This window comes from Halichoeres trimaculatus, unplaced genomic scaffold, assembly GCF_033239565.1.
Source record: "Halichoeres trimaculatus isolate MK-OKI-2021-1 unplaced genomic scaffold, fHalTri1.1 fHalTri1_scaffold_18, whole genome shotgun sequence".
NCBI lineage: Eukaryota > Metazoa > Chordata > Actinopteri > Labriformes > Labridae > Halichoeres > Halichoeres trimaculatus.
Genome location: NW_027437196.1, coordinates 10,878,878 through 10,900,869, shown reverse-complemented (window position 1 = coordinate 10,900,869; position 21,992 = coordinate 10,878,878). Strand labels below are relative to the sequence as shown.

The 21,992-nt window shown below is 40.9% G+C and overlaps 1 protein-coding gene across 1 annotated transcript in view; it reads right to left on the bottom strand.

Annotated features, from left to right (window-relative positions):
* Window positions 1–21,992, bottom strand: part of ptprn2 (protein tyrosine phosphatase receptor type N2) — a 157,191-nt gene that overhangs the window by 8,906 nt on the left and 126,293 nt on the right. Inside the window, exons 12-18 of the mRNA XM_074693098.1 lie at window positions 18,271–18,486; window positions 15,933–16,136; window positions 10,662–10,809; window positions 8,889–8,962; window positions 5,306–5,383; window positions 2,328–2,447; window positions 395–561 (exon numbers count right to left, since the gene is read on the bottom strand). Of these exons, the coding sequence (XP_074549199.1) occupies window positions 395–561; window positions 2,328–2,447; window positions 5,306–5,383; window positions 8,889–8,962; window positions 10,662–10,809; window positions 15,933–16,136; window positions 18,271–18,486 (1,007 nt within the window). The remainder of the gene's footprint in view (window positions 1–394; window positions 562–2,327; window positions 2,448–5,305; window positions 5,384–8,888; window positions 8,963–10,661; window positions 10,810–15,932; window positions 16,137–18,270; window positions 18,487–21,992) is intronic.

Here is a 21,992-nt window from a genome sequence, read left to right as displayed (position 1 = left end):
GAGGTTATTCAGCCACTCGCTCTTCCCTTCTCCCGTGTTTTAAGTGAGACAGCTCCCGTTTAATTGGGTGTTTGAATTAGGTGATTTTTTTTTTCTCCTTTTTCTTCCCAAGCCAAGCCAGGCAGCGTGGGGCTGTTAATTTGCTGCATCACATGTGCTGGGGGGGAGGTGAGGGAAATAGGCCCAGGATGAAAGGGGACAGTAGAGAAACACAGTCCTTATTAGAACAACCATTCTCCAAGACACCAAAAAGGCTGACGGGCAAAAGGAAGACGGACCAGAGAGTACAGGATATAAAGGAAGGTGATTAAGAACAAGCTCAGGATAAAGGCCAGTTGTTAAGGTGGAAATTTATCTGAAATTTGCAGCAGCAGGGTCTGCGTTCTCTCTCTACCTGCGGAAGTCTAACAGGGTCCTGGCTGAGGTGGGAATGCCGCGGTCCATCCAGGACAAGAAATGGAACTGGGTGACAGTGCGGGTCTCGTTGGTCTGCAGGTTCTTTAGGTAGAAGCTGCGCACCAGGAAGTCCTCGCACCAGATGTGTTCAGACACCAAGTTGACCTAAAGATAGAGACAGAAAACAAACAGGATGATGTTCAGAGTGTAGGAGTGACACCTTCCTGACAGCAGCAACAAAGGGGTAGAAGAATACAAATTGTTGTCATTTCATGCTAAAAACAGAATCTGTACAACATAAATAACTTGGTATCATTTCCTCGCAAACAGTACAATAAGCTAGAATTTCAAAGTTTAATAGGAAACAACAGTAGGACAGGCGTTCCCAGCTAGCCTCACTTTTAGCTGGAAAGATATATTGTGTTGTATAAGCCAATGGTTATACCAGCAAGGACCAGAATAAGTTCTAACAATGAAGCTAACACTAAAGTTAGCAGGTACTTTCTGGTATTATTTGCAAGAAATGTCTAGCCAACAAATCAGTGAGCTACTGTTAGCTAACTGTTTTGTTGGCTCGACAAAGCTAGCTTTGTAACACCATCTTTGGTATAGCTAGAAAGGATGAGAATAAAGTCTCACAATGTAATTAGTTTAAAATTAGTTAGAGCTAACACTAAATAAGATAAACTTTCCAACATATAAGTTATCTGGAAATGCCTCTTCTGTAACTTCACCTTTGTTCAGCTAGCGGGACAAGAAAATACTCTAATAATGAAGTTAGCTCAAAGTAAGCTAGAAACTACAGTAAGCATAAATACGAGTTCAGAAAATTTTTGATAGGACTTGCTGTCACTGGGAAAAAACTCTCAAAACAAAGCTAAAAAAGCTACAACTTTCTAGCATTACAGTTAGCTGTAAATGCCTTTTCCTGCATCACTGTCAAAGATATAGCTTGCAAATACTGGAATAAATTTTGACAATTAAGCTAGTTCAAAGTTAGCTAGAACGCCAAAATGTGTTTACAAGAAATGTTTGCTAATGCTACAATTATATATTAAGACCTACTCTGTTACTAATGTTTTTGATACAGCTAGCAAATACTTGAGTTAATTACACAAAGCTCACAATATTAAATCGCAAACATCACAGCTAGCTGTAATGCTACTTTTTGTTAAAGCTAGCAAGTGCAGGAATGAACACTTCTGTTTAACAAAACCTCACTTACGGTTAGCATTCCACCTAATCCAAGCTAATTTAAGCATCAACTTGGAGGTTTTTTCATGTTTAACACTATAAAACTGTAGTTTATGTCAGGAAGTTGAAGAATGCAAATGTGCAAAAGTAGCCAATGTGTTTTTAATCATGATTTTACCTTGAAAGAAGCGCTCTATGTCTCTCTGGATTTTTAGCATCACTGATCCATTCAGTTGCTCATGAATAACCTAGCGGTGACTCAGCACAAGATGACTTATCCAGCATTGCCACTTTTTATCCTGAGGTAAAAGTCAGGTAAAATTCTGCTGTTTGGGTAAGTTAAGTGTTGTGTCAAACTGCACGAATACTGTATTGAAACAGCGTAAAAGAAATTTGTCACTGAAGTAATCTGGTTTTCAGAGCCCAAAGAAAAGTAAGTGTCCTTGTTGCGTAACATCTGTGAAAGGAAATATTTTATTTGTTGGAAAATGGTTCAGATGAAACTGCCCACAGTGAAGTCTCTAAATTACAGACTCATATCCTGAAAGGACAAGTCGTTGTTGATTTTTTATGTAGTTTTGCAACGCTGTGAGCACCACAGCTAAAATTGAATTCATTTTTTATTGAATTGGGGTTGAGACAGAAATCTCATAACCTAAAGCACATAAAACCAAAACATATCTGTACAACACAACACAAGTAAAAGGTATTTTTGTTTGTATTGCCCTCTGAAGTACCTCATAGATGTGATAGACATCGGACCCCTCATCAGGCCAGTAGTGGTGACACTGCTTCACTCCATTTTCAGACAGCGGGGTCAACATGACGATGACAACACAGCCGCTCTCCCACACCATCTACAGACCGGAGGAAAGACGTCAGGAGCATCCCTCATGAGTGTGACATCACAAGAGCACTAATATATAGCTGAACTGTGCCACTAGGAGCAGCATATTGCCCATTAGCATGACATGGCAGCCTTGTGTTCCAGTGCAATTGATTTCTTAATCCTGGTCCAGGAAGTATGAATAAATGTCACCTCTCTGCGTGCGACAAATGATAAATGTTGGCTAGAGCAGCGGGGGCACGTCACGTGTTGCCCCCCCCTTAGTCGTTTGAACGGGATCACAACATCTACTGCTCCATTTCATCTTATCACAATCTAATGTGTCCTTGGAAGAAAAAAATATACAGGCCCACAGCAGCCATTAGGAAAATGAGGAGGAAACGTGGCTTTTATGATTGCTATAAAAACACAATGGCCTTGACTATACACTAATCAGGAGCTTCTGTGATCCGGCCCAGTGGACACATTACACACCAGCTACGCCAACTGTGCCAAAATGTGATGAGATTAGGCAAGGTGATAACAGGAGGCGATAATATCCACTTAGTCTTGTAAGGTTTGGCAAATATTTGCAGCCTCCTTTTTCTATTTCTAGCTAGTAAAACCAAACATTTGTGAGAATTTATGTGATATTGGCATTCACCTCCTAACACATAATTTGTTTAGTTGAAGGCAGAAAACAACATAAGCTGGTTTTCTTGACCTCATGCTGGCTTTTTTTTTTCTCCCCCCAAAACTGATTGCACGTATTCTGATGAGGAAAGCAAAAAGCAGCAGAGCTAAGGTAATATCAGGGGGATAGAGGGAGGTGAGCCGGGTGGAGAAGTGCTGGATGAAGGGATGGAGGAATGAGGAGAGGAAGGATTAGAGCAGAGCCGCCTTTCAGAGCGCAGCCCGGGGGCTGCTCTGGATTAGATAGGACGGAGCAAAAAAGATTTGCCTTCTGCACGGTCCATTTGCATGAGAGTGCCAGTGTTTCCCCTGTTTGTTTACTTTTAATGGGGGGAAAGAGTGTTTTTTTTCTCCCCTCCTGACACAATCCAAGGTTACCATATTGAATAATGAATGGCTACTTCTTATTCCCGGACACAGAAGCGATGCTCATTGTGCCAGTCAATCTGTGTCTAATTTTTTATTATTTTCTGTTTAATTGGGAAAGATTTAGAGTTCATGGCTAAAAAGCACATCTCATTAGATAATGGGTATGCATTTATTCACCTGGCACAGTGAAAACACTGGCAGACAAACAAATTGAGTAAGAGATAATTATCAACTGTTTCATTTGAGGGGCTTTCGAGTTTACAAATTCAATACAGGAAGCATGGTGCCTTCATTTTTATTTGAGCTACTGTAGCTAATTAAGGCAGACTTTTAAGGATAAAAGGTCCAGAGTTATTCTTTTCCTTTAATTAATTTGAATGCTATGTGCGGACAGAGCTTGATTTGTGGTTGAAAAAAGCAATTAAAGGAGAAGACTTGATTTCCCTTTGTATGCAGAGCCGGTCAGAAATTGGTGTTGCCACCCTGCGTGTAAACAGCCGCGCCAGAACGAAGTCAGCACAACGACAATGAATCGAAATGAGCCTCCATTTAGCACAAGTTGCAAAGTGCAGAGTGCAGGCCAGCTGGTCTGCCACGATTTATGCTTCACACTGCTACATCCTGGTCACGGCGGCAGACTTCCTTCACCATATGGAGGTGATGGGCCCGCTAATGACTACAGTGCTGTCCGATTAACATGTAAGAAGTCCATTTGGCAGGCATGCATCATTTAAGGCACACCTCTGATATGTTTTACAACAGCCTATATGCGGTGATTAATGGAGGCTTTGTCTGACTGGAGGAGGGATGTGAACTGCACAGTGCAAATATGAGCAAACCTCAGCATTATTGCAAATAAAATTCCACTTCCTGGGGGTGTGCATAACTAGACTGCTTTACAAAAAGCTCCAGTTTAGTCATGCACAATCTGCTCGTGACACCATGACTTGTGGCTTTAGTTTTTTTGTCTAGTACAAAACCATCACCCACCGCAGAGCGCAGCATTAAACTTCCCCTCAAAAAATCAAATTATACTCTGTTTCACCTTTATGATTTAGATAATCACGCTCCGGGCTCAGAAACTCCAGCTCCAATAATGTTTGGGGGTTGAAAAATGGAAGTCAAATATTGTCATTGATTCAGGGAGTTTTGCTGTCGGCTACAATTTAAGCCTCATTTGTAGCCTCTATTTGTTTACATTTTGGCAGATTGGCGCCATTAGAACTACGCCGAATTAGCTACAAGCAGTTCCTGTTGGCGATGCAGCCATGCATGTGCCAGACATCTATCAATGAGTTCATTTTAAACTGAAGGAAAGTTTTTTTTTTTTTTTTTTTGGAAGTTTTGGGCGAAGAACATCAGAGATATTAACTCCAGCCGAAAGAGTTGACCTCACTAGATTTAAAAAACAGATAAGTTAGCGCGTAGGATCTGTGATTGTGATAGAAAGGAGGCATATTCTTGATAGCAGAGGTAGCAGAAGGACTTCTTCACTGTAAGATGATGAAAAGAGTTTTCAATCAGCATCCTCAGGGTAGGTAAAGATAGAAACCTTAAGGACAATCAAATGTTTAGCTCTGTGACTTGAATGTAATCGTAGTAAATGAGACACTCAAACTGAAGTTATTGAACTCTTAAAAACAAAACTAAAAAACCCTCTATGGAAGCTTTTTTTTTCTCTCAAGGCCTGAGCAGCAGATATAAGCATCACAGAAGGGAAAAAAGTAAATCACATGAAACTACAGGGTCACACAGAGTGCAGCACATCTTCAGAGAAAAGAAACGGGCGAGAAATAAAAGACCAGAGTGAATTGAGATGAGTTTTACCTGCCAGAAGTCCGCCACAGTGGAGGGAAGTGGGCCCTGCGAGGAGATGTAAGTAGGGTTGCGAGGGTCATGGTCCATCTGGGGAGAGAGGGAGCAGAGTGTGACACAGTGTTCGGATGGATGAAACCACACGGTCTGGGAGAAAAAGGCTTCCATCAAAGGCTCCATCTGGATGGAGGAAACATTTGCCTTTTGCTGTTTGTTTGAATTCTCTTTTTACCCAATGCGTCCATTTTTCTTTTCTCTCTTTTCTCCTCGAGATCTGAATGAAATCTACACAATTTTCTATATTCTGCAAAGCCAGATTAAGGATCAGCTTCTCTAAGGAACATGCTGCACTAAAATTGAACTAAGAGCTCGTAAAAACATGAAAAGAGGAATCTTGGTTTGAAAATGTAACTTTACACCCTTTGAGTGCACAAAGACATCCTGCACAGTTGTAAGAAAACTTCAACAACATTTCATTTCTGGCTCCAATCAGGGAAACTGTTAAGCATAAAAATAAACTGGTTAATTCTAATAGGGCCAATAGTTTGCATGCATCGTCAGATGTCATGAAAAGCTCTGGTTTGGAAGCTCTCCTGCATGAAATGTGACACACGTGGGCGGAGCTTGAAAGCCCGCAGGCGGCTGATGTGAGCAGGGGGGTTGAAGGGTGTTGAAAGGAGGTGGGCTTGATTGGAGGGACGTGATTGAGGCTTGATTGAGTAGGTGTTGACTCCCCCCTTCTCCTCCCCCTCCCTCATGAGAAATAAATCAATGATCACCTTTACTGAATTGTAATTTTTACGCACACCCTGCAGTGTGAGATGCATCAATGGAAAGGTGGTGACACGTTGGAAAAGAAATAGCCGGGGACGAATCGATGCATTCTTAATGTATATTTGGCATTATAATGATTGATAGCATGCACAAGCAGCGCTTTGTTTTTGACTTTAAAGGTTCATTAAGGACTCTTTTTGTTAGCTCAACCAGAAGTGGTCATTTATGAGGAATATGCAGCATTATAAAAGAATCTATGACTGAAACATCTTTCATTCTGAGCTACCTTTGTGTGCCACCCATTAATGCAAATGGAGTTTTTTTTTGCATTATATATCCTAATTACGCAAGAGTCGTTTAGAAAGGGAGACATCTCCGAGTATAACATTAGGAAACACAATGATGGAAAGCTACAGGGTCGCACTTAATGGCTTTCTCTACTTTATGAGCTTGTTTTTGTTAATGTCGAAGAAAAACTTCCCAAGGATACTAAACGTAAGCTTAGACATTACATGTGTGTTTCTTTCTTCTTCTTTGACTTTGTCAAGCTCCTCCACCCTAATTACGGAGTATGTCATCGTGACTTTCGTATTACTGTAATGCTTTTCTGTTCTCATGTTTAAGACGCTCGACAACAGGATTAAGTCTTAATGCTCTGGACGGCTGATAAAACCGAACACAGTGCTGAAGTCCGAATTTTTTTTAATACAAATCAATTTCTTTCATTCCATCTCTTTGTCATTTATTTCTATTAAGCTGGATTAAAACTGTCTCTTTAAGTCTGACTCCAAAGAGTAAAAATACTCTATTGTGCTGATTTTAATGGTACTAAGTTACAGAAATAGTTAATTTGAGAGATGTCTTTCTGAAATACTCACCCCTGGTTGCACATTTGATCATATTTACAGAGATTTTTGATTAGTAGTCAATATTTCTGGAAATAAAAAGCTTCAACAAGATGGTAAGAGTCACTGTGGGTATTGTAGATGTAACTTAACGGTCATTTTGGGGCAGAAGTGAAGCCTAAGGGACTAAAAATAGGCTTTAAATACACCTACACACAGTATCTGTCTGAAATAGGACATTTTTCTGCCTTTTATTGAAAAATCTTCCCAAAAAGGACACCTAAATGCAGGAGAACATTGCTCATTACCCGCTGTTCTACTTCAATTAGGCATGACCGTGTTGTCTAATTTCTCTCTTCATCCTTTCCTGGTTGAAATTCTACTCATAGGTTTTGTTAAAAAAGGAAAAAAAAAAGGAAAAACTCCCCCACAGAAATGAAAGGGTGATGCCGAACGCTGGTGCTGCCACTCCGTTTAGCCAATCTCAAGGACACAGACATGCTGAAGCTGTGCGTCGACGTCCCTGCATGAATACTAAAGTGCAGACATGAAAGAGCAGTCCTGCGTTTCAGCTGTCCTCCCCTCCCGCTATTGTGGGGGAGGAGATAGACTACAACAAAACGGCAAGAAAGTGCTCTTTGGGTTTGAAGTCAAATAGCTTGTACTAGAATAGCTCGTACAAATATCTGTTCCTGGAGCAGCGTCACAACTTTTACATCTCGCTGTGGCGCCTTGATGCTGTGTTTATGTGAGATAGAGAAGCTGAATGCCAGCTTGAGTTTCCCCCAGATGTCTTTAAAATAAAAAGCATGGCTGACAGATAGAAAATGGGAAAGCCACCCAGTGTTTGGCTTTGTTAAAAAAGGCCAGAGAAAACAAATACAGCCTGCTCTGACCACAAGACTCCGACCTATTCCTCAACCTCAGGGGGCGCTTGCATTATTTGTGGTCAACACTCGCTATTATCCAAGCTTCTCCCTGCGAGCGTGTCACCCTCTGCTTTCCTTCCCTTTTGCCTCCCTGACCCCGCATTCCCAGAAAGACGCGACAGATTATTTACTCGTAGGCCGCTGCCCCCTGAAGCTAATGAGGAGGAAGAAGCCGCATTGACAGACATAATTATCACAGTTTTGCTGGGCTCAGCTAGGGGTCTCTTTTGTGGTGTAATTACTGTCCTTTCATACACACACCACTGCATCCGCCATTACTTCACCCGTCTGCAGCATCCGTTTGTGTTCCTGGATGCTAACTTCTCTTTCTGATACACCAATATGTTTTTTTTTTGCTCACTTCTTCTCTAAAATGATGATGTTTATTGTCAAATTATTCTAAAAGACGCCAAATGTGGCACTACAGCAGTGTTTAAATAAACTGAAAACCTCTATGAATGTGCCATTAGAGGAAATGGAGGAATAAATAGAGCATCCAGAAGTCTCCATTGTTTGTTTCTGAAGAGTAATAGGCTTTTAGTGCAGCTGTGTGTGCGCCCCTCATCTATCTCCTCAGAAATTTTGGCACTGTATTTGAAATGCATAGTTTCCTGTTCCCTTTGATGGAATCCCTTTTCAGCAGCCTCGGGGGAAATCATGACTGGCAATGTTTTTTTGGGGGGAAAAATACTACAAAAAATCCCTCAACCCTCTCCAGCAGTGAGGTCTTTCTGGATGTGTGATGGGATACATTTGTTTAATCAAAAATAATGTAGCCCCCTTTTTTTTGTCAGTGTGGATGAAAAACGAGGGAGTCTCCAGGGTGCGGCCATTTTGAAAGCAGTGAAAGCAGCCATGTGATTCTCTGAGACACACGACCAAAGCTCCCAGCTTGCAGTGTTGGAAAAAAAAGATCAATGCTGCTAAGTCAATGACAAGTCCTTTGGAAGTTGTTTTAACTCGTAGTAAAATCCAACCCCAACAGGTGCTTCACAGTCAACCAACATTACCCACAACATACAGCTGAAATGAATAAACAATACTTACTATTGGGCTTGCATTGATGTAATCCGAGCTGCCGTGGTTATTCTCTGCTTTCAAGGTGATCCTGGAGTGATCGTCTGTAACGCAGATGCATAATTCATCACATACTTTGCGAACATCCCCTCCCCAACACAATAACAACAGAATTTTGAGCAGCAACAGAGAAATATGAGAGCGAAAAAAAGCCTGTATGAGCTGCAATTTCACTACACTTTCATCATACTCACTCACTATTCTGAAAGGCCTGAAAAGCTCCACCTTCAATAAAGCATGTTCAGAGTGAAGTAATAATAAAATATCTTATCTAAAGAAGTCCTTCCCTTTTCTTAAACGAGTGAAACTGTTGCAAGATTCATACACTCTGGTTTCGCTGAACTCAGAAGTCTTTTTGACACATTTGCTTCATGATTCAGGCCTTGAAAACTTGGGCTGGAATCATATTCTGTACTATAATTCTGAAGAAAGCCACAAAAGACAATTCAGTGTATCATTTATGATGATGAATACAAGTTCTTGGTCTAAAAAACCCTTCTTTCACAAGACTGAAGTTCAATTTGATCTCAATCCCACCTACTTTTATCAAAACAATGTTACAATGAAAACCTGTCTGGCTCTTAGCTCTGGGACATCACTGAGCTCCAAGTAAGCTACACCCCCCACAGACCAAGGAGAAAAACCCCACCTCCATATAGATGTCATCTTTTATTCATTCCTAACCAGTAACCTGGACTAGCAAACTGCTCAGTTTACCTTTATAAGTGGGTTTTTCCAAGCTAATGTGTAGTAACTCAAGCTAATACTCCCAAAATACTGCTACTGATTGACAACTAAGTTTTGAACCAATGCGCACCAATTTAAGCTAATGCTAACGAAATTCTGTTACTGCTGATGACTGAATCTTGATATGTCTGTTATTATAAGCTAATGCAAAAAAAAAAAAATACTGCTTCTGGTTAAAAACTTAGTTATGACTAATTTCTTCTAATTTAAGCTAATGCTATCCAAAAACTGCTGTTGCTTAAACTTATTCAAGCCACAAAATTCTGCTGTGGCTAGCATACTGACTATTGTACTAATGTTCAACAATTAAAGCTAATGCTAACGAAATCCCACTACCGCATGACAACTTGGTCTTAAACTTATGTCCATCAATTTAAGCTAAGGCTAAAGAAATGTGGCTTTTGTGTGACGACTGTCTTAAAATAATTGAAGCTAGTGATACAACACTGCTACCTCTTGATGAAAGAGTCTAGAATTAATGTGTACCAATTTAAGCTAATGCTAACTGAATTATTCTTTTGCTTGGTGACTGAGTCTTATACTATCTTTTTAAAGCTTATTTAGCAAAATGTTCTCACTCAGTAAAGCACTCATTGTGTTTGTACACAGAGCCTATTAGCCTTAGTATCAAAGATTAATATTAAAATGTTATGCTTAGAGTTTCAAACTTTACAGTTTTGGAGGGAAAAAGTTGCTTTAGTGGGGTCGCTGGGATGTAAACTTCCTCAAAACAAACAAGGATCAAAAAAGACGCCTCCCACTATATCATAAGGGAAGCTAATGTGCAGTAATTTAGGCTAATGCTAACAAAATCATGTTGTGGTTTCACAACTGGTCATGTTTTGCAGTGTATTTTTGCAACGTGAACTCAGTTGGTATGATGTTCCTCTATGAGTCAAAGTGATGAAGCTGTACTTCTCCGGACTCACTGAAGGCTGCATCGTTCTTGGAGCTTCAACCATTAAAACACAAAAACAACGATTTGAATGGACTCACAGACGACTACGGCGTCCGAACGGTTCCTCTTGGAGTTGTGCTCGCCCTGCCCCACGCTGCAGGTGCTGGGCTCTGCCTGGTAGGAGCACAGGGCCTCCCACTCACGCTCCAGGCGGTTTTTGTTCTTCAAGTGGTCCTCCATGTATGACTAGAAGAAAAGAGACACCACCTTAGCCGTTAATTCAAACAAAAACCTGTGCTGGACTGATAAAAAACCAGCAGATTTTCTTCTTAAAATAGACATTTTTCCACCACAGAAGGCATTTGTTATGTATTGTTATTTTACTCAACAAATAATAAGATGGAGCCAAACATAAACCCTTCACAACAGCATCTCTCCATTAAAGCCCTGATCAGGTGTCATGCAGCATTATTGTCTCCTGTCTGCTGTACGGCGTGACAACTGGGTGAGGAGGAGAAGGCAGCTGAAGATCTAGGCGGGGAAGGTGTGCTGCTAATATTTATGTGTTTGTGTTCATGTGTGTGTGTGTGTGTGTGTGTGTGTGTGTGTGTATTTGACCGAGAGACAGAGGAAAAATCACACACACAATTAAGACTCCTGAAAGGTTTGTCTGCATTGGAAATACTTCAGGGGTGTTTCAATCACGTCCCTCACTGCTTGCACAGCCACTGATAAGATTGTCTGCATTTAAGCCGTCGCTTGGAGAAGACAAAATTGAATTCACTGGAGAGACAAAGATGGAAAAAGAGAAGGGGGAGGGGCAGAGGCCTGTGTGTGTTTTGTGAGTGTGTATGTGTGAATACTCCCAAACCAGGGCAAGTCTTAGTAAGCTTAGAGGGTGTAGCTGGCAACACCGCCTTTTTTTTTTTTTTTTTTAGAATTGCACCGTGTTCCCTTTTCTCTCCTGTATCATGGCTCCCCTCCCAACGGGGTTAAATGGTTTAGTCCGCTATTGTGTGAAGCAGAAGATTACAGACTCATAAACTGATGTCAGGGATCAGCTGGCTAATACAATGAAAGTGATACCCAGATGTGGCGGGTTTTTATCCCGTATTAAAAGCGGTATAGGTACGCCGAGCGGAGAGGTGACACTCTATTGTTACGTGCGACTTGTTCCCTCCTGTCTGTCAAAAAGGAAATCCGAGCCTTTGCAGAATATATACAATTCCTACCTTGATGATAATCACAAATAAGCTTGTCCAGCTCTCAACGGGTAATTACCCTTTGAAAAACGCACACTGGCAGAGAATAATAAGTGACTTTAAGAACATTTCTAATCCTACAGACAATGGGAATCAAAGTTTGTTGTTAGATAAGGTCACAAAGGTGCCACTCAGGTCTTAAAAAGCTGCACCCAGAACAAAAAAACCCCAACTCTTGTGATTAATGCAGCTGCATAATGAGAGGACACAAAGCACAATGTGTCCTATCTGAACCCATTAATGGCACAAAGTGAATTTTCTGGATGCTCAAAGCAGATTTCTGCTTTTATACTCTGATCCCTGCTGGAGCTTTTTAATTTTATGCATGCAAAAATCTAAATTACAGGAAAAATTGTCCCGTTAATGTCAATTTTAATGGCAGGCAATACACGTATATTTGCATGTGTGCTGTTGTGCACCACCTACGCAAACACACAGTTGCTGTCTTCCAGGGAAAATGACAGCATGCCATTATGACCACTTGACAGAGCCTGTCACCACGATGCTCTTGTCACCCCGCACAAGTACTCTCTGCTCGCCAGCCTGACAGCATCCCACCTCCCCTCCCAATATTACATCTCCATGTACTTGATAAATCCACTCTGAATTGCATCCCGTTCTATTCAAACGATGCCCTGAATCGATTGCATTCCAAATTCATATTTTTTGCAGCTTAATGCGATGCAGCCAGCAGAGGCCCTTATCGAGCCCTCGCGCTCCTAGGGGGGAGGCAGTGGACCGTGGCGTATTCCAGAGACAGGGTAACGAAGGTTTAGTGAATGGGGGGATTATGTCTGCCAATCAGAGGGCTGGGATGGGAGGCCTGGGTGTCAGGGAAACAATGTCTAATCCTTCCTAAGCAGTATCCTCGGCAGCAGAGGGTGCTGGGTGAAATCAGGATGAAGGGGACGACCAGGGGAAGCAGACACAACAGGTAACACATTACTGTCAGACTCGGCTGTCAAATTACATGAACAATGCTGCTTACAGTTGGTACAGGAGTCTTTATGATATGATAAGCAGCAGTGAGAGGTGAGGAGAAGGTATTAATATGTGTGTTTTTGTCTGACTTATAAAGCCTTGAATGGATGTCTCATGAGCTAAACCTTAGACTGTGACTAAGAGCTGCAGAGGGCAGAACGTGCTGCGTGAATTTGTTTGCCTTAATCTGCCTTCTGATTGTCAATAATTAAAAAAATACATCCTCACCACAAAGAAAAAGTCTCAAATCACCTAATTATTTATTTTTCTTCCTTTATCTTTTGTAGAAAAGGGATTTTTTGGTAAGATTTTTGTGGGAGAAACAAGCAAAGAGAGTGAAAAGTGCTGTCCATGGTGCTGAAAGGACTCACAGCCACATAGGCAACACATGGACATAAATTTCAAGGTTTTCAACTGTTACATAAGTTTTCTCTGTATTGTTGTGGCACTACTCTGCAGCTGACAAAGGCAAAAAGGAGAGAAAGAGGCAGAAAGTGTAAGACAGCAGAGGTGTGTCATAGCTTTGAAAGGAAGAAACTAAACGGCAGATGACTCAGCACACAGAGGCATCCAATTTTACTTTTGAAGTTGGGAGCCGTTACGCAAGACTTTCTAAGTCTTGAGGTGGGACGAACAGTGGGGCACAACATCGTAGTCTCTCTCGAAGTGCTTTAGTTGTTCTGTGCATGTGCACTCTGTGTGTGTGTGTGTGTGTGTGTGTGTGTGTGTGTGTGTGTGTGTGTGTGTGTGTGTGTGTGTGTGTGTGTGAGGTAATCGGGCTTCAGGAGGAAAAAAAAAAAAAAAGAAGAAGCCTGAGCGTATGTGCTTTGGAAAGCTGAGTATTCATCATCCCTCTCCACACGGTGTGAGCTCCAAAGAGCGAAAGAGGGGAGATGAGAGGAGAGGAGAGCAGAGATGGGAAAATATAGGCCCAAGATCAGTGATAACAAGGCAATCTCACACATGGTTTCATGTGAGATGGCGGTGGAATTTTAAAAAAGAACCCCCTATAGGACATCTCTATGTCAATCACGGCATGAGACAGAAGTAAAGGTCCCTCAGTGTTTTACCTTTCCTTATTGCAACGCCTGTGCTGCTGCTGTGAAGAAAGAGGCACTAATAATAACAGGCCCTAGAAATGATTCACAGTGTCCCTTTTGTTATTGCAGGGCTAAATGCTTTTCTATTGTCAATGTTTTCAAAAGAGGCTTCACAAACAAGCCTTGACGAGTGCAACAAAACCCATCTATTACCAACGATACAAGGCATTACTCAGATTCACTCTCATTCATTATAGCCTCCCAATATAAAAGCGAGACATGCAGTGTGATGAATGCTCTCTCCATTAATGGAAACACTGCAAGGCATCTATCCATCTCTTTTATCAAGCTTGTCTCAAATGAAAGAAGCGAAAGTTGTGCAAAATTAAAACAATCCATTGTGTGTTTGTTGAAGCGTCGGCAACTGAAAGCTTTTTCGAGCAGAAGCGAAAACCTAACAGAACTTCTGAAACATCCAAATGACAATAAGATGGGTAATGATGTTTTAGTTTTTGAGTAGCTTCCATCATGCAAAAACAATGTCTGCCTTATTTTGCTGCAGCAGCGCCAGAGACGGAGGAGGTAAAAGATGAAAATGACAGTGGGGAGAGGAGCAGGACGGAATGATAAAGAGAGAAAATGACACAGTTAAAGGAGGAGGGGAAAGAAAAGTTGGAGGAGGAGGAAAAATTGAGACAACAGAGTCAAGATAAAGCAAAAAAAAGGGAGCAAACAGCAGGAAGAGTGATGAAAAAACAGCAAAGATAGCAGGGTTCTGAGCAGGATGAGGAGAGAAAGGGATGAAAAAGAGACACATCCAAACTGATAAACAAAGACAAATCAAGCTGTTGGTTTTTAGCGCAAGAATATTTATAGACCCAGTGAGTTTTAAAAGTATAAAATATGATATATGCGCTCATTAAATGTCTTAAAAGACAACTCTTGTCGAGGTTTGGTTCCAAATCTTTATTTTGTCGACAGTTATGTTCTCAGACCTGAAGTTACCTCACATGCACAGCATTCAGATCCTATTCTTGAATAAAGGTTCATTACGTAACGTTTTATTTTACCAAATTGAGTTATTTGTGCTGATGCAACAGCACTACATCCATCATGTTAAGCTAACTAGCCTTTTTTAGGAGCTGTTTAAGCTAACGTTGTTATGTTTTCATACATCTCTTTAGCAACAATTTTTCCTTTTAAATTACTTATTTAGTCTTAAAAAATACTTTTAATTCATTAATCTTAATGTTTATTATACCTGGTTACTACATTTGGCTAGTTAGCAGCTTAAGCTAATTATGTGGACTCTACATCTGTGACATGTGACCAACTACTCCACCAAATACCTCATTCGTTTCCCTTAAATCTTAAAAAAAATGACTTAGGAAAATGTTAAAATTATCAACTGTCTTTAGCAAATGGGGCTAATTTTAGCTAACAATTTTACCAGCAGTACTTTGCGCTACCAATATCCACTCATTTTTCACTGCTTCTGGCTAACTAGTCCTATCCATTTAGCTAGCTAGCTCTTAGGTTATCAATTGGTTTAGGCTAACTCTTTACAGTGTACTCAATACTGCTAGCTATCACCTCAACCACAAGCTAACTGTATCAAGACTTAAGATGTAGCTATTAGCAAGGCCACAAGTGAAGGCTGTGTTTTAAGCTAACAATTGAACTATTTATTTTTTTGATTTAAGCTATTTGCTTAACCATTGCTTTTAGCTAACTTGTTTGAGACTGTAAAACTAAATTAGCCTTGAAAATCGAAAACATTCTTTTTATTTTATTTTTCTAAACAAATTGTAACTCTTCCTCATTCTACAGCAGCGTCTTGGTTTGGCTCATACTTTATGCTAATGTAGCATTGTGATCTTCAGCTCTTAAGCAGAAAAACAGCTGATTATTGTCAGTCATCCTTGCAGTTTGAGTTTGGACACGATATGTTGTGGTTTGGTTGCAACAATCTGATGCAAAGAACCACAAAAAGTCCCTGTAGGCTCAACAACAAACCGCACATCAAGCAACCTCCTCCTCTTTTTCCCCCTTATTGCATAAATCTGGAGTCTGAGAACTTCCTTACCAGAATCATGTGACCAGTAGAGATGTCCATATTGGATGGCACAGGCTCCTCGCACCAGGAGGAGGTGCTGCTGCGGGTGGATGGGCTGGCTGCGGGGCCATCACTGAACTGAGAGGAGACACTGTTGAGGCGGGAGTGACGCAGGGTCTCTGGCCTCTCCACACGCTCCGACGTCCTGATAGCCATACGCTGGCGACAAAGCTCCTGAGGATTAGCAAAAGGAATTGTGATCTTCAAAAATGCAGTATCTCTTTGAAAAAGTCATGTTGAAAGGTTTTATGTGTTTATCTTCTTTCATGCAAACAACAATAGTTTTGTGTAGGTTTTCTGCTTATCCACTCTGTTAGGGGCTGTAAAATGCACATCCTAAAATCCTGCATTTCGACTGACTTGATCTGTCCTCACTTGCCTGTAGATTAATGGCTTATCCTTGTGGATTACGGAGCTTATACTAATTATGTCAAAATGCACGGTTAAGGAACCCCTACATGATTTACAGAATGGGTTCAGTATGTCACACACCTATCTGCCACACGAGACTGTCTTCATACTAAAAGAGCTGATCTTTGGCTTGTGACAAGCTTAAAATAACCATGTTCAGACTGCAAAGTCACTCTTTAGAGACAAAACACAACTAGCTATTTACCTGAAAAGAAGGAAATATTACAAGGTAAGCTCTCCATTTATCAAAACAACCTCAACCTCACACCTTAAATCTACACAAACCACAGAAAAAGGAAATCTAAATTCATCAGCACAATTGTAGAGCATAATTTTCCATTTTGATTGATGCCCACAAGTTTCTGGGCGATGCAAAAAGACCCTCTGCAAAACAGATTACTCCTCTCCCAATGACTCAGCTTTTCTCCCACCTTTCCTCAAAGCAGAGACAGGTCATCAAAAATTTGTAGACCGGGCATAAAAAAATGTCAAGGAAAGAAATAAAAGGGAACAGCTTCTGTCAGTTTTTGCAATATGTGTATGTGTAAACAATCCAGCACTTTTTCCCATAAGGTGTGTTCACATATTGTATGTTTGTGTTGGATTCTTAATCTGTAAAACCCATCATGTTAGGTCTTTGGACACAAAGCCAGTTATCGCCACAGAATTCATTTCCATACTCAATTAATAACAGCGAGGCCAGGGCAGGCCAGGGAAAATGCCGCCTGGAAGCACATGCTATCTCATGATCTATCATAGTGATATTTCCCTCCGGAGCACAGGCCCCTCTAAGCCCTGGTCTTGGATCAGCTTCGCCGCCGTCAGACTTTAATGATTAGAGCCATGAAGCGGTGCCCTGGGCCTTGGCCTTGGGGCAATATCCAGGTCCACCTCATAATTCATCCTGCTTCTCAACATCTCTGCAAAGCGCCCGTGTTGTACCTGAGGCAAGAAACCGTCTCAGGAGGAGCAGGGGAGATGCAGTTAGCACCAGAGAGACATGAGTAGCACTCATTTTGGGATTATCATTCCCCTCAATTCAGACGCTAATAAGAGTAAAAACAGGCCAAAAAGGAGGCAACGACTGCTGTATGAGGTGCCTTCCAATAATAACTCTCTCACATAGCACAGAAACAACTGTATCCATCAAACACAGAGGATACACCCACATGAACGCCTCAAGGAGCTGTTATCCCGTCCCTGAAGGCACACTGAGAAGGAGCAGAATCTAGTTATAACCTATAATTTTAAAGAAAGGATGGAAAATGCAAAAAAGGAGGAATGATAAGCAAAAGTGAATATCATTTTAAGACGTAAAATAAAAGAGTCTCTGTCACTCTGCTTTTGATGGATGGAGCAGCAGCACCGTGAAAACCTGATTAAATATTGAAAATGTTAACGCGACATGCAGATAAATATGTTCTGAGTGCCATGCTGGGCACAGCTGAGCCCCAGAGCTGAAAATCAATACAGCTCAGGCTGCCCGTGGCCCTGGAGGAACAGAGGGAATAGGTCACAGTTGCCGCCTGTCTCTCACACACAAAACCTTCAAACGCATTTTCAGGTATTTCTGACATAAGACATCTGTTTGAGCAAGAAGTAATAAATAAATAAATACAGGGCAGAAAAAATAAAAAATAAAACCAATGTACAGGTAGTTTATTTAAATCTAACAATAAATAAACTCATGAAAAAAAGATAATCACTTCCACACCTCCTAAAAAATGCCCAAAAAGCAGGAAGTAGAAAAAAAGACCAAAAATATACACACACTCTCCTAAACCAATCTGAAAATCACTCATATCCACTCTGAGTATGTTTCCATCCAATCATAGATCACGGAACCCTGTGTCCTGGCCTCTGATTGGCTTAGAGAAAAAAAGGGGGCAGGTCTAACCTGATAGGTTGCTGTGGCATCAGTACTGGTGTCAGTCCCCAGGCTGGCCAGCTTCTCCTTCATGCTGAGGTGTGAGCGCTGGCGCACGCAGAAGAAAGTGGTGGATACGGCCAGCGCCACCAGGATGAAGAGCATGCAGAGGACGGAGAGCAGCAGGAACTGGCCCGACTCCACCCGGGTCTCCTTCACGACGGGGATCTGGGTCAGGCTGCCTCTCTAGAAAACACAGAGATAAAACACACGTTAGAGCTGGAGAGGATGCAGATGTGTCTGCTTTGATGGATGAGGGTTGTTTGTATTTAAACAGTTTACATTTTGAGTCTGCTGTGCATTTAATTCCACTACTAACACAGGTACTATATAAATACCTTTGGAACCAATCCTAATACAAATACTAATACCTACTAGTATGTTGATACTAATACTGATAGTTGACCAATACTGATAACAAAACCATTATTCAAACTGACGATATTACTAACACCAGATACTGATACCTATACTGTGCAAATACCTATAATGGTACCAAAATCTCCTGATGCCAATACTGACACATTCACTTATACCAGTGCTAATATCAATACCTATACCAGTGTTGATATCTGTGCTGATACTGATACTAAAAAGGAACCAAAACAGTCTGTCAGGGGTTTTAAAAGGAGGGTTTATAAATGTTTCTGGCAGGGAGAGTAATGTTAGCCAACGCTAGCAAAATGGCATCAATTGTTGTTATTGTGAACATGTAATATTTACTTTTCTTGATTTAATCTTATATCAAAGATATATGTCTGAGTCATATTGTACTGGAGCTAGTTTTACTGTATCAGACTAATTTACACCCTTAGGCTGGTCTTGACTTTTCTTGTGAAAACTGAAGACTCAACCACACTTCAACTACTTTCTTACCTTCCTCAACCTCCATCTGACTCACCCCACTCATTTTTCTGAACTAATAGAGGCCTTATAATATGCATTCAGGCTCAAAAAACCCTATTAGCAGCCCCTGTCCACTCCTGTCTCCACACTGAATCCCACTATAGATATTTACAACCCCATTTAGTGCTGGCATGGGGTGGGCTGGCACTGTGCTGCTACAGGAGGCTGGGATACTAAAAGCTTGAGCTTAATTAGCTCCTCTGGTCCTGAGTTTGGCTGGATTAGGCCCTGGACCAAGCCACATGCAGCTAATGGCTACCAGGACGGTGGCAGAGGGAAGGAAAGGGGGGCACTCAGCAACACAGCACACACTGGACCTTCATACATCCACCAGTTGAATAGAACAGACTGTATTTTTAAATATTCAGACCCACACTGAAAGCTCGTCCTAATATGGAGAATTTGTTTTCAGAGTAACGTTATCTCAGAGATTTTTATCAGTGCAGGTTAAAGAGTCGGCCTGTGTGTTGATAATTGGTCCACTCGTGGCCATTTACTGTAGAGATAAATTCCCTGTGGGGACGAATATTTCAGAGCATAACAGCAATAATTAGAGGCAATAATAGAGAAGGATGATTAATGATGGCTAGAATGGATCTACTGTTTAAGGATTTTCTTTGCATGAAGTATAAACATCCTGCCAAGCTTGCTTTGCACTCACGACTCCAAACGGATACTATATTTTCCCCTGGCACATTCGAGAATTTTCACAGAAACATGGCCGCGCTGCAAACGCCACTTCTGTGCAGCTTCTGGTCTGATTTTCATGAGCTGCTGCACACATGCCAATATCTATACATCTCTGAAAGGGGCTACATCAATACCACTCCACAAATACATCAGCAGGCTCCTAATTGTCTGTATTTGGTGATATTGAAAGATTGATGGCTGGAGAGAATCAAATCTACCACATGAAAAAACACAGAGAGCTTTGACATTTAGCCTGAGGGCTGTAATGTGGGCGTCTGAAGGATGGCTACATCTTGTTACATACACCGTCCTGAAAACACGACACTTCACCTCAGACCAGGAACAATATGGTTTGACCTTGTGGCTGGTAATTGGCGGTGTTTTAGCGCCTGTGCTAATACCCAGGTCTTTTCGATTGCTGTGTTTGGGCCTGACGATGGTTGCTGTTGATTGCGACTGTAGTTTCAATCAAGCATGAAGAGGCTGGATGACGACTGAGAGCTTTGAAGAGGCTTGTGTACGGGTATAGAGGGGAGAAATGGCCTCGATTCAAGGCTTCTCTATGTATTTTTTTTATTTTAAGATAGGCAGAATTACATTTGAATGTGAGCACAGTTTTTTTATGCAAGAGTACTTGTTGAGAGCGCCTGACAAAATAGACTGAGTATACAGCTCTTTAAAGAAACTCTATATATGTATGTCTAATATTGAGCATGTTTTCACTGAAGCACACACAGCACATAACACCGGTGTAGTGCTTCAACGCTGCTGCCTCTGAAACCAAAGTGCCCCCTATAGACCTATTGATTCAAAACCTGCCTGACAACTCCAGGCTTTTCCCTTTCACTAAAACCTTTTCATTGTTCCGAAAAGAGAAAAAAGAAAGAAAAAAAAGTCTAATCCAGTTAATCAAAAAGGGGACTCTAAAATCTGCTCTACTCTTTAAAAATATTCAGGTAAACACCTTGAAATGAGTGTAAAAAAAAAAAAAAAAAAAAAGCAGCTCCACTGTGGGAGCAAACAGGCTTGAAAGAGTGTTTGAAAGCGATAATCGTGTTAGGAGGAAACCAGAGGAGATAGAGACAGACAGAGGGAGAGGAGGAGATGTGAGGGGGAGAATTACCTTCATGGGCCTTCAGAGAGTCTGTCCCTTTGCTGTTTATTATTTTCTACATCTCTCTTTATAAATAAGATGAAATGTTGCAGAATTGTTTGACAGAAAAAGATGGTTGGAATAACTGAAAAAAAAAATGGTGATGATGAAATATCAACTCATTGGAGTTACAATTTAATTCAGTCAGACTTATAATTATCATGATCAAAATGTGCCCACGTACAAATATTTAGATGTTTTTTTTAACAGATTTTGCATCAAAATTCAAGGTCGTAACGAATAATGCCACTTCATGCTTTTATTTTTGTTTTCAGATATAAAAATAAAATCTGGAGATCCAAACCACAATCAACCCAATTTCTTGATCCTTTTTCACACAAACTGTGAAGTTATCACCCTCTGCCCCAAACAGACTTTCATTTTCTCTCACTATCTTCTGTTCACAGATTCACACTCTGCTGAATTAGTCAATCTGAGAGGAGACGGGGGCCAGATGGATTTCGGGGGGCTCTGGATTATTCAAATGATAGACTAAAGGTCAGGCGGAGAGGTGTTGCTGGGACGGCTGGCCGTCCTTTCAGCCTCATCACAATACCTCACAGAAAAACGAAAAACGCAGGGTTAAAAAAAAAAAAAAACTCCACAGAAGCTTTTTTTTTTCTTGTAAAGTAGCAGAATTGAAGAGGTTTGAGGTTTGAATGAAGCTATTTTTGAACTCTGGGGCTTAAAATTGCCTTTTTGAAAAAATAATGTCACATTAACTAAAAATTGAGGACCAAAAAAACATTTTAAATGAAAACTCATTTTCAAATATCTGAAAAAAAGAGTGTGAAATTTTGAGTAATTTTCTTTTTTATAATAATGAAAAACATTTTGATGACATTAGTAATTTTTGAAATGAAGCAATAAAGCAACAACTACAATCAAACTTAGTTCAACACAGAAAGCTGACATTTGTTTCAATTATTTTTCGTGTTACATT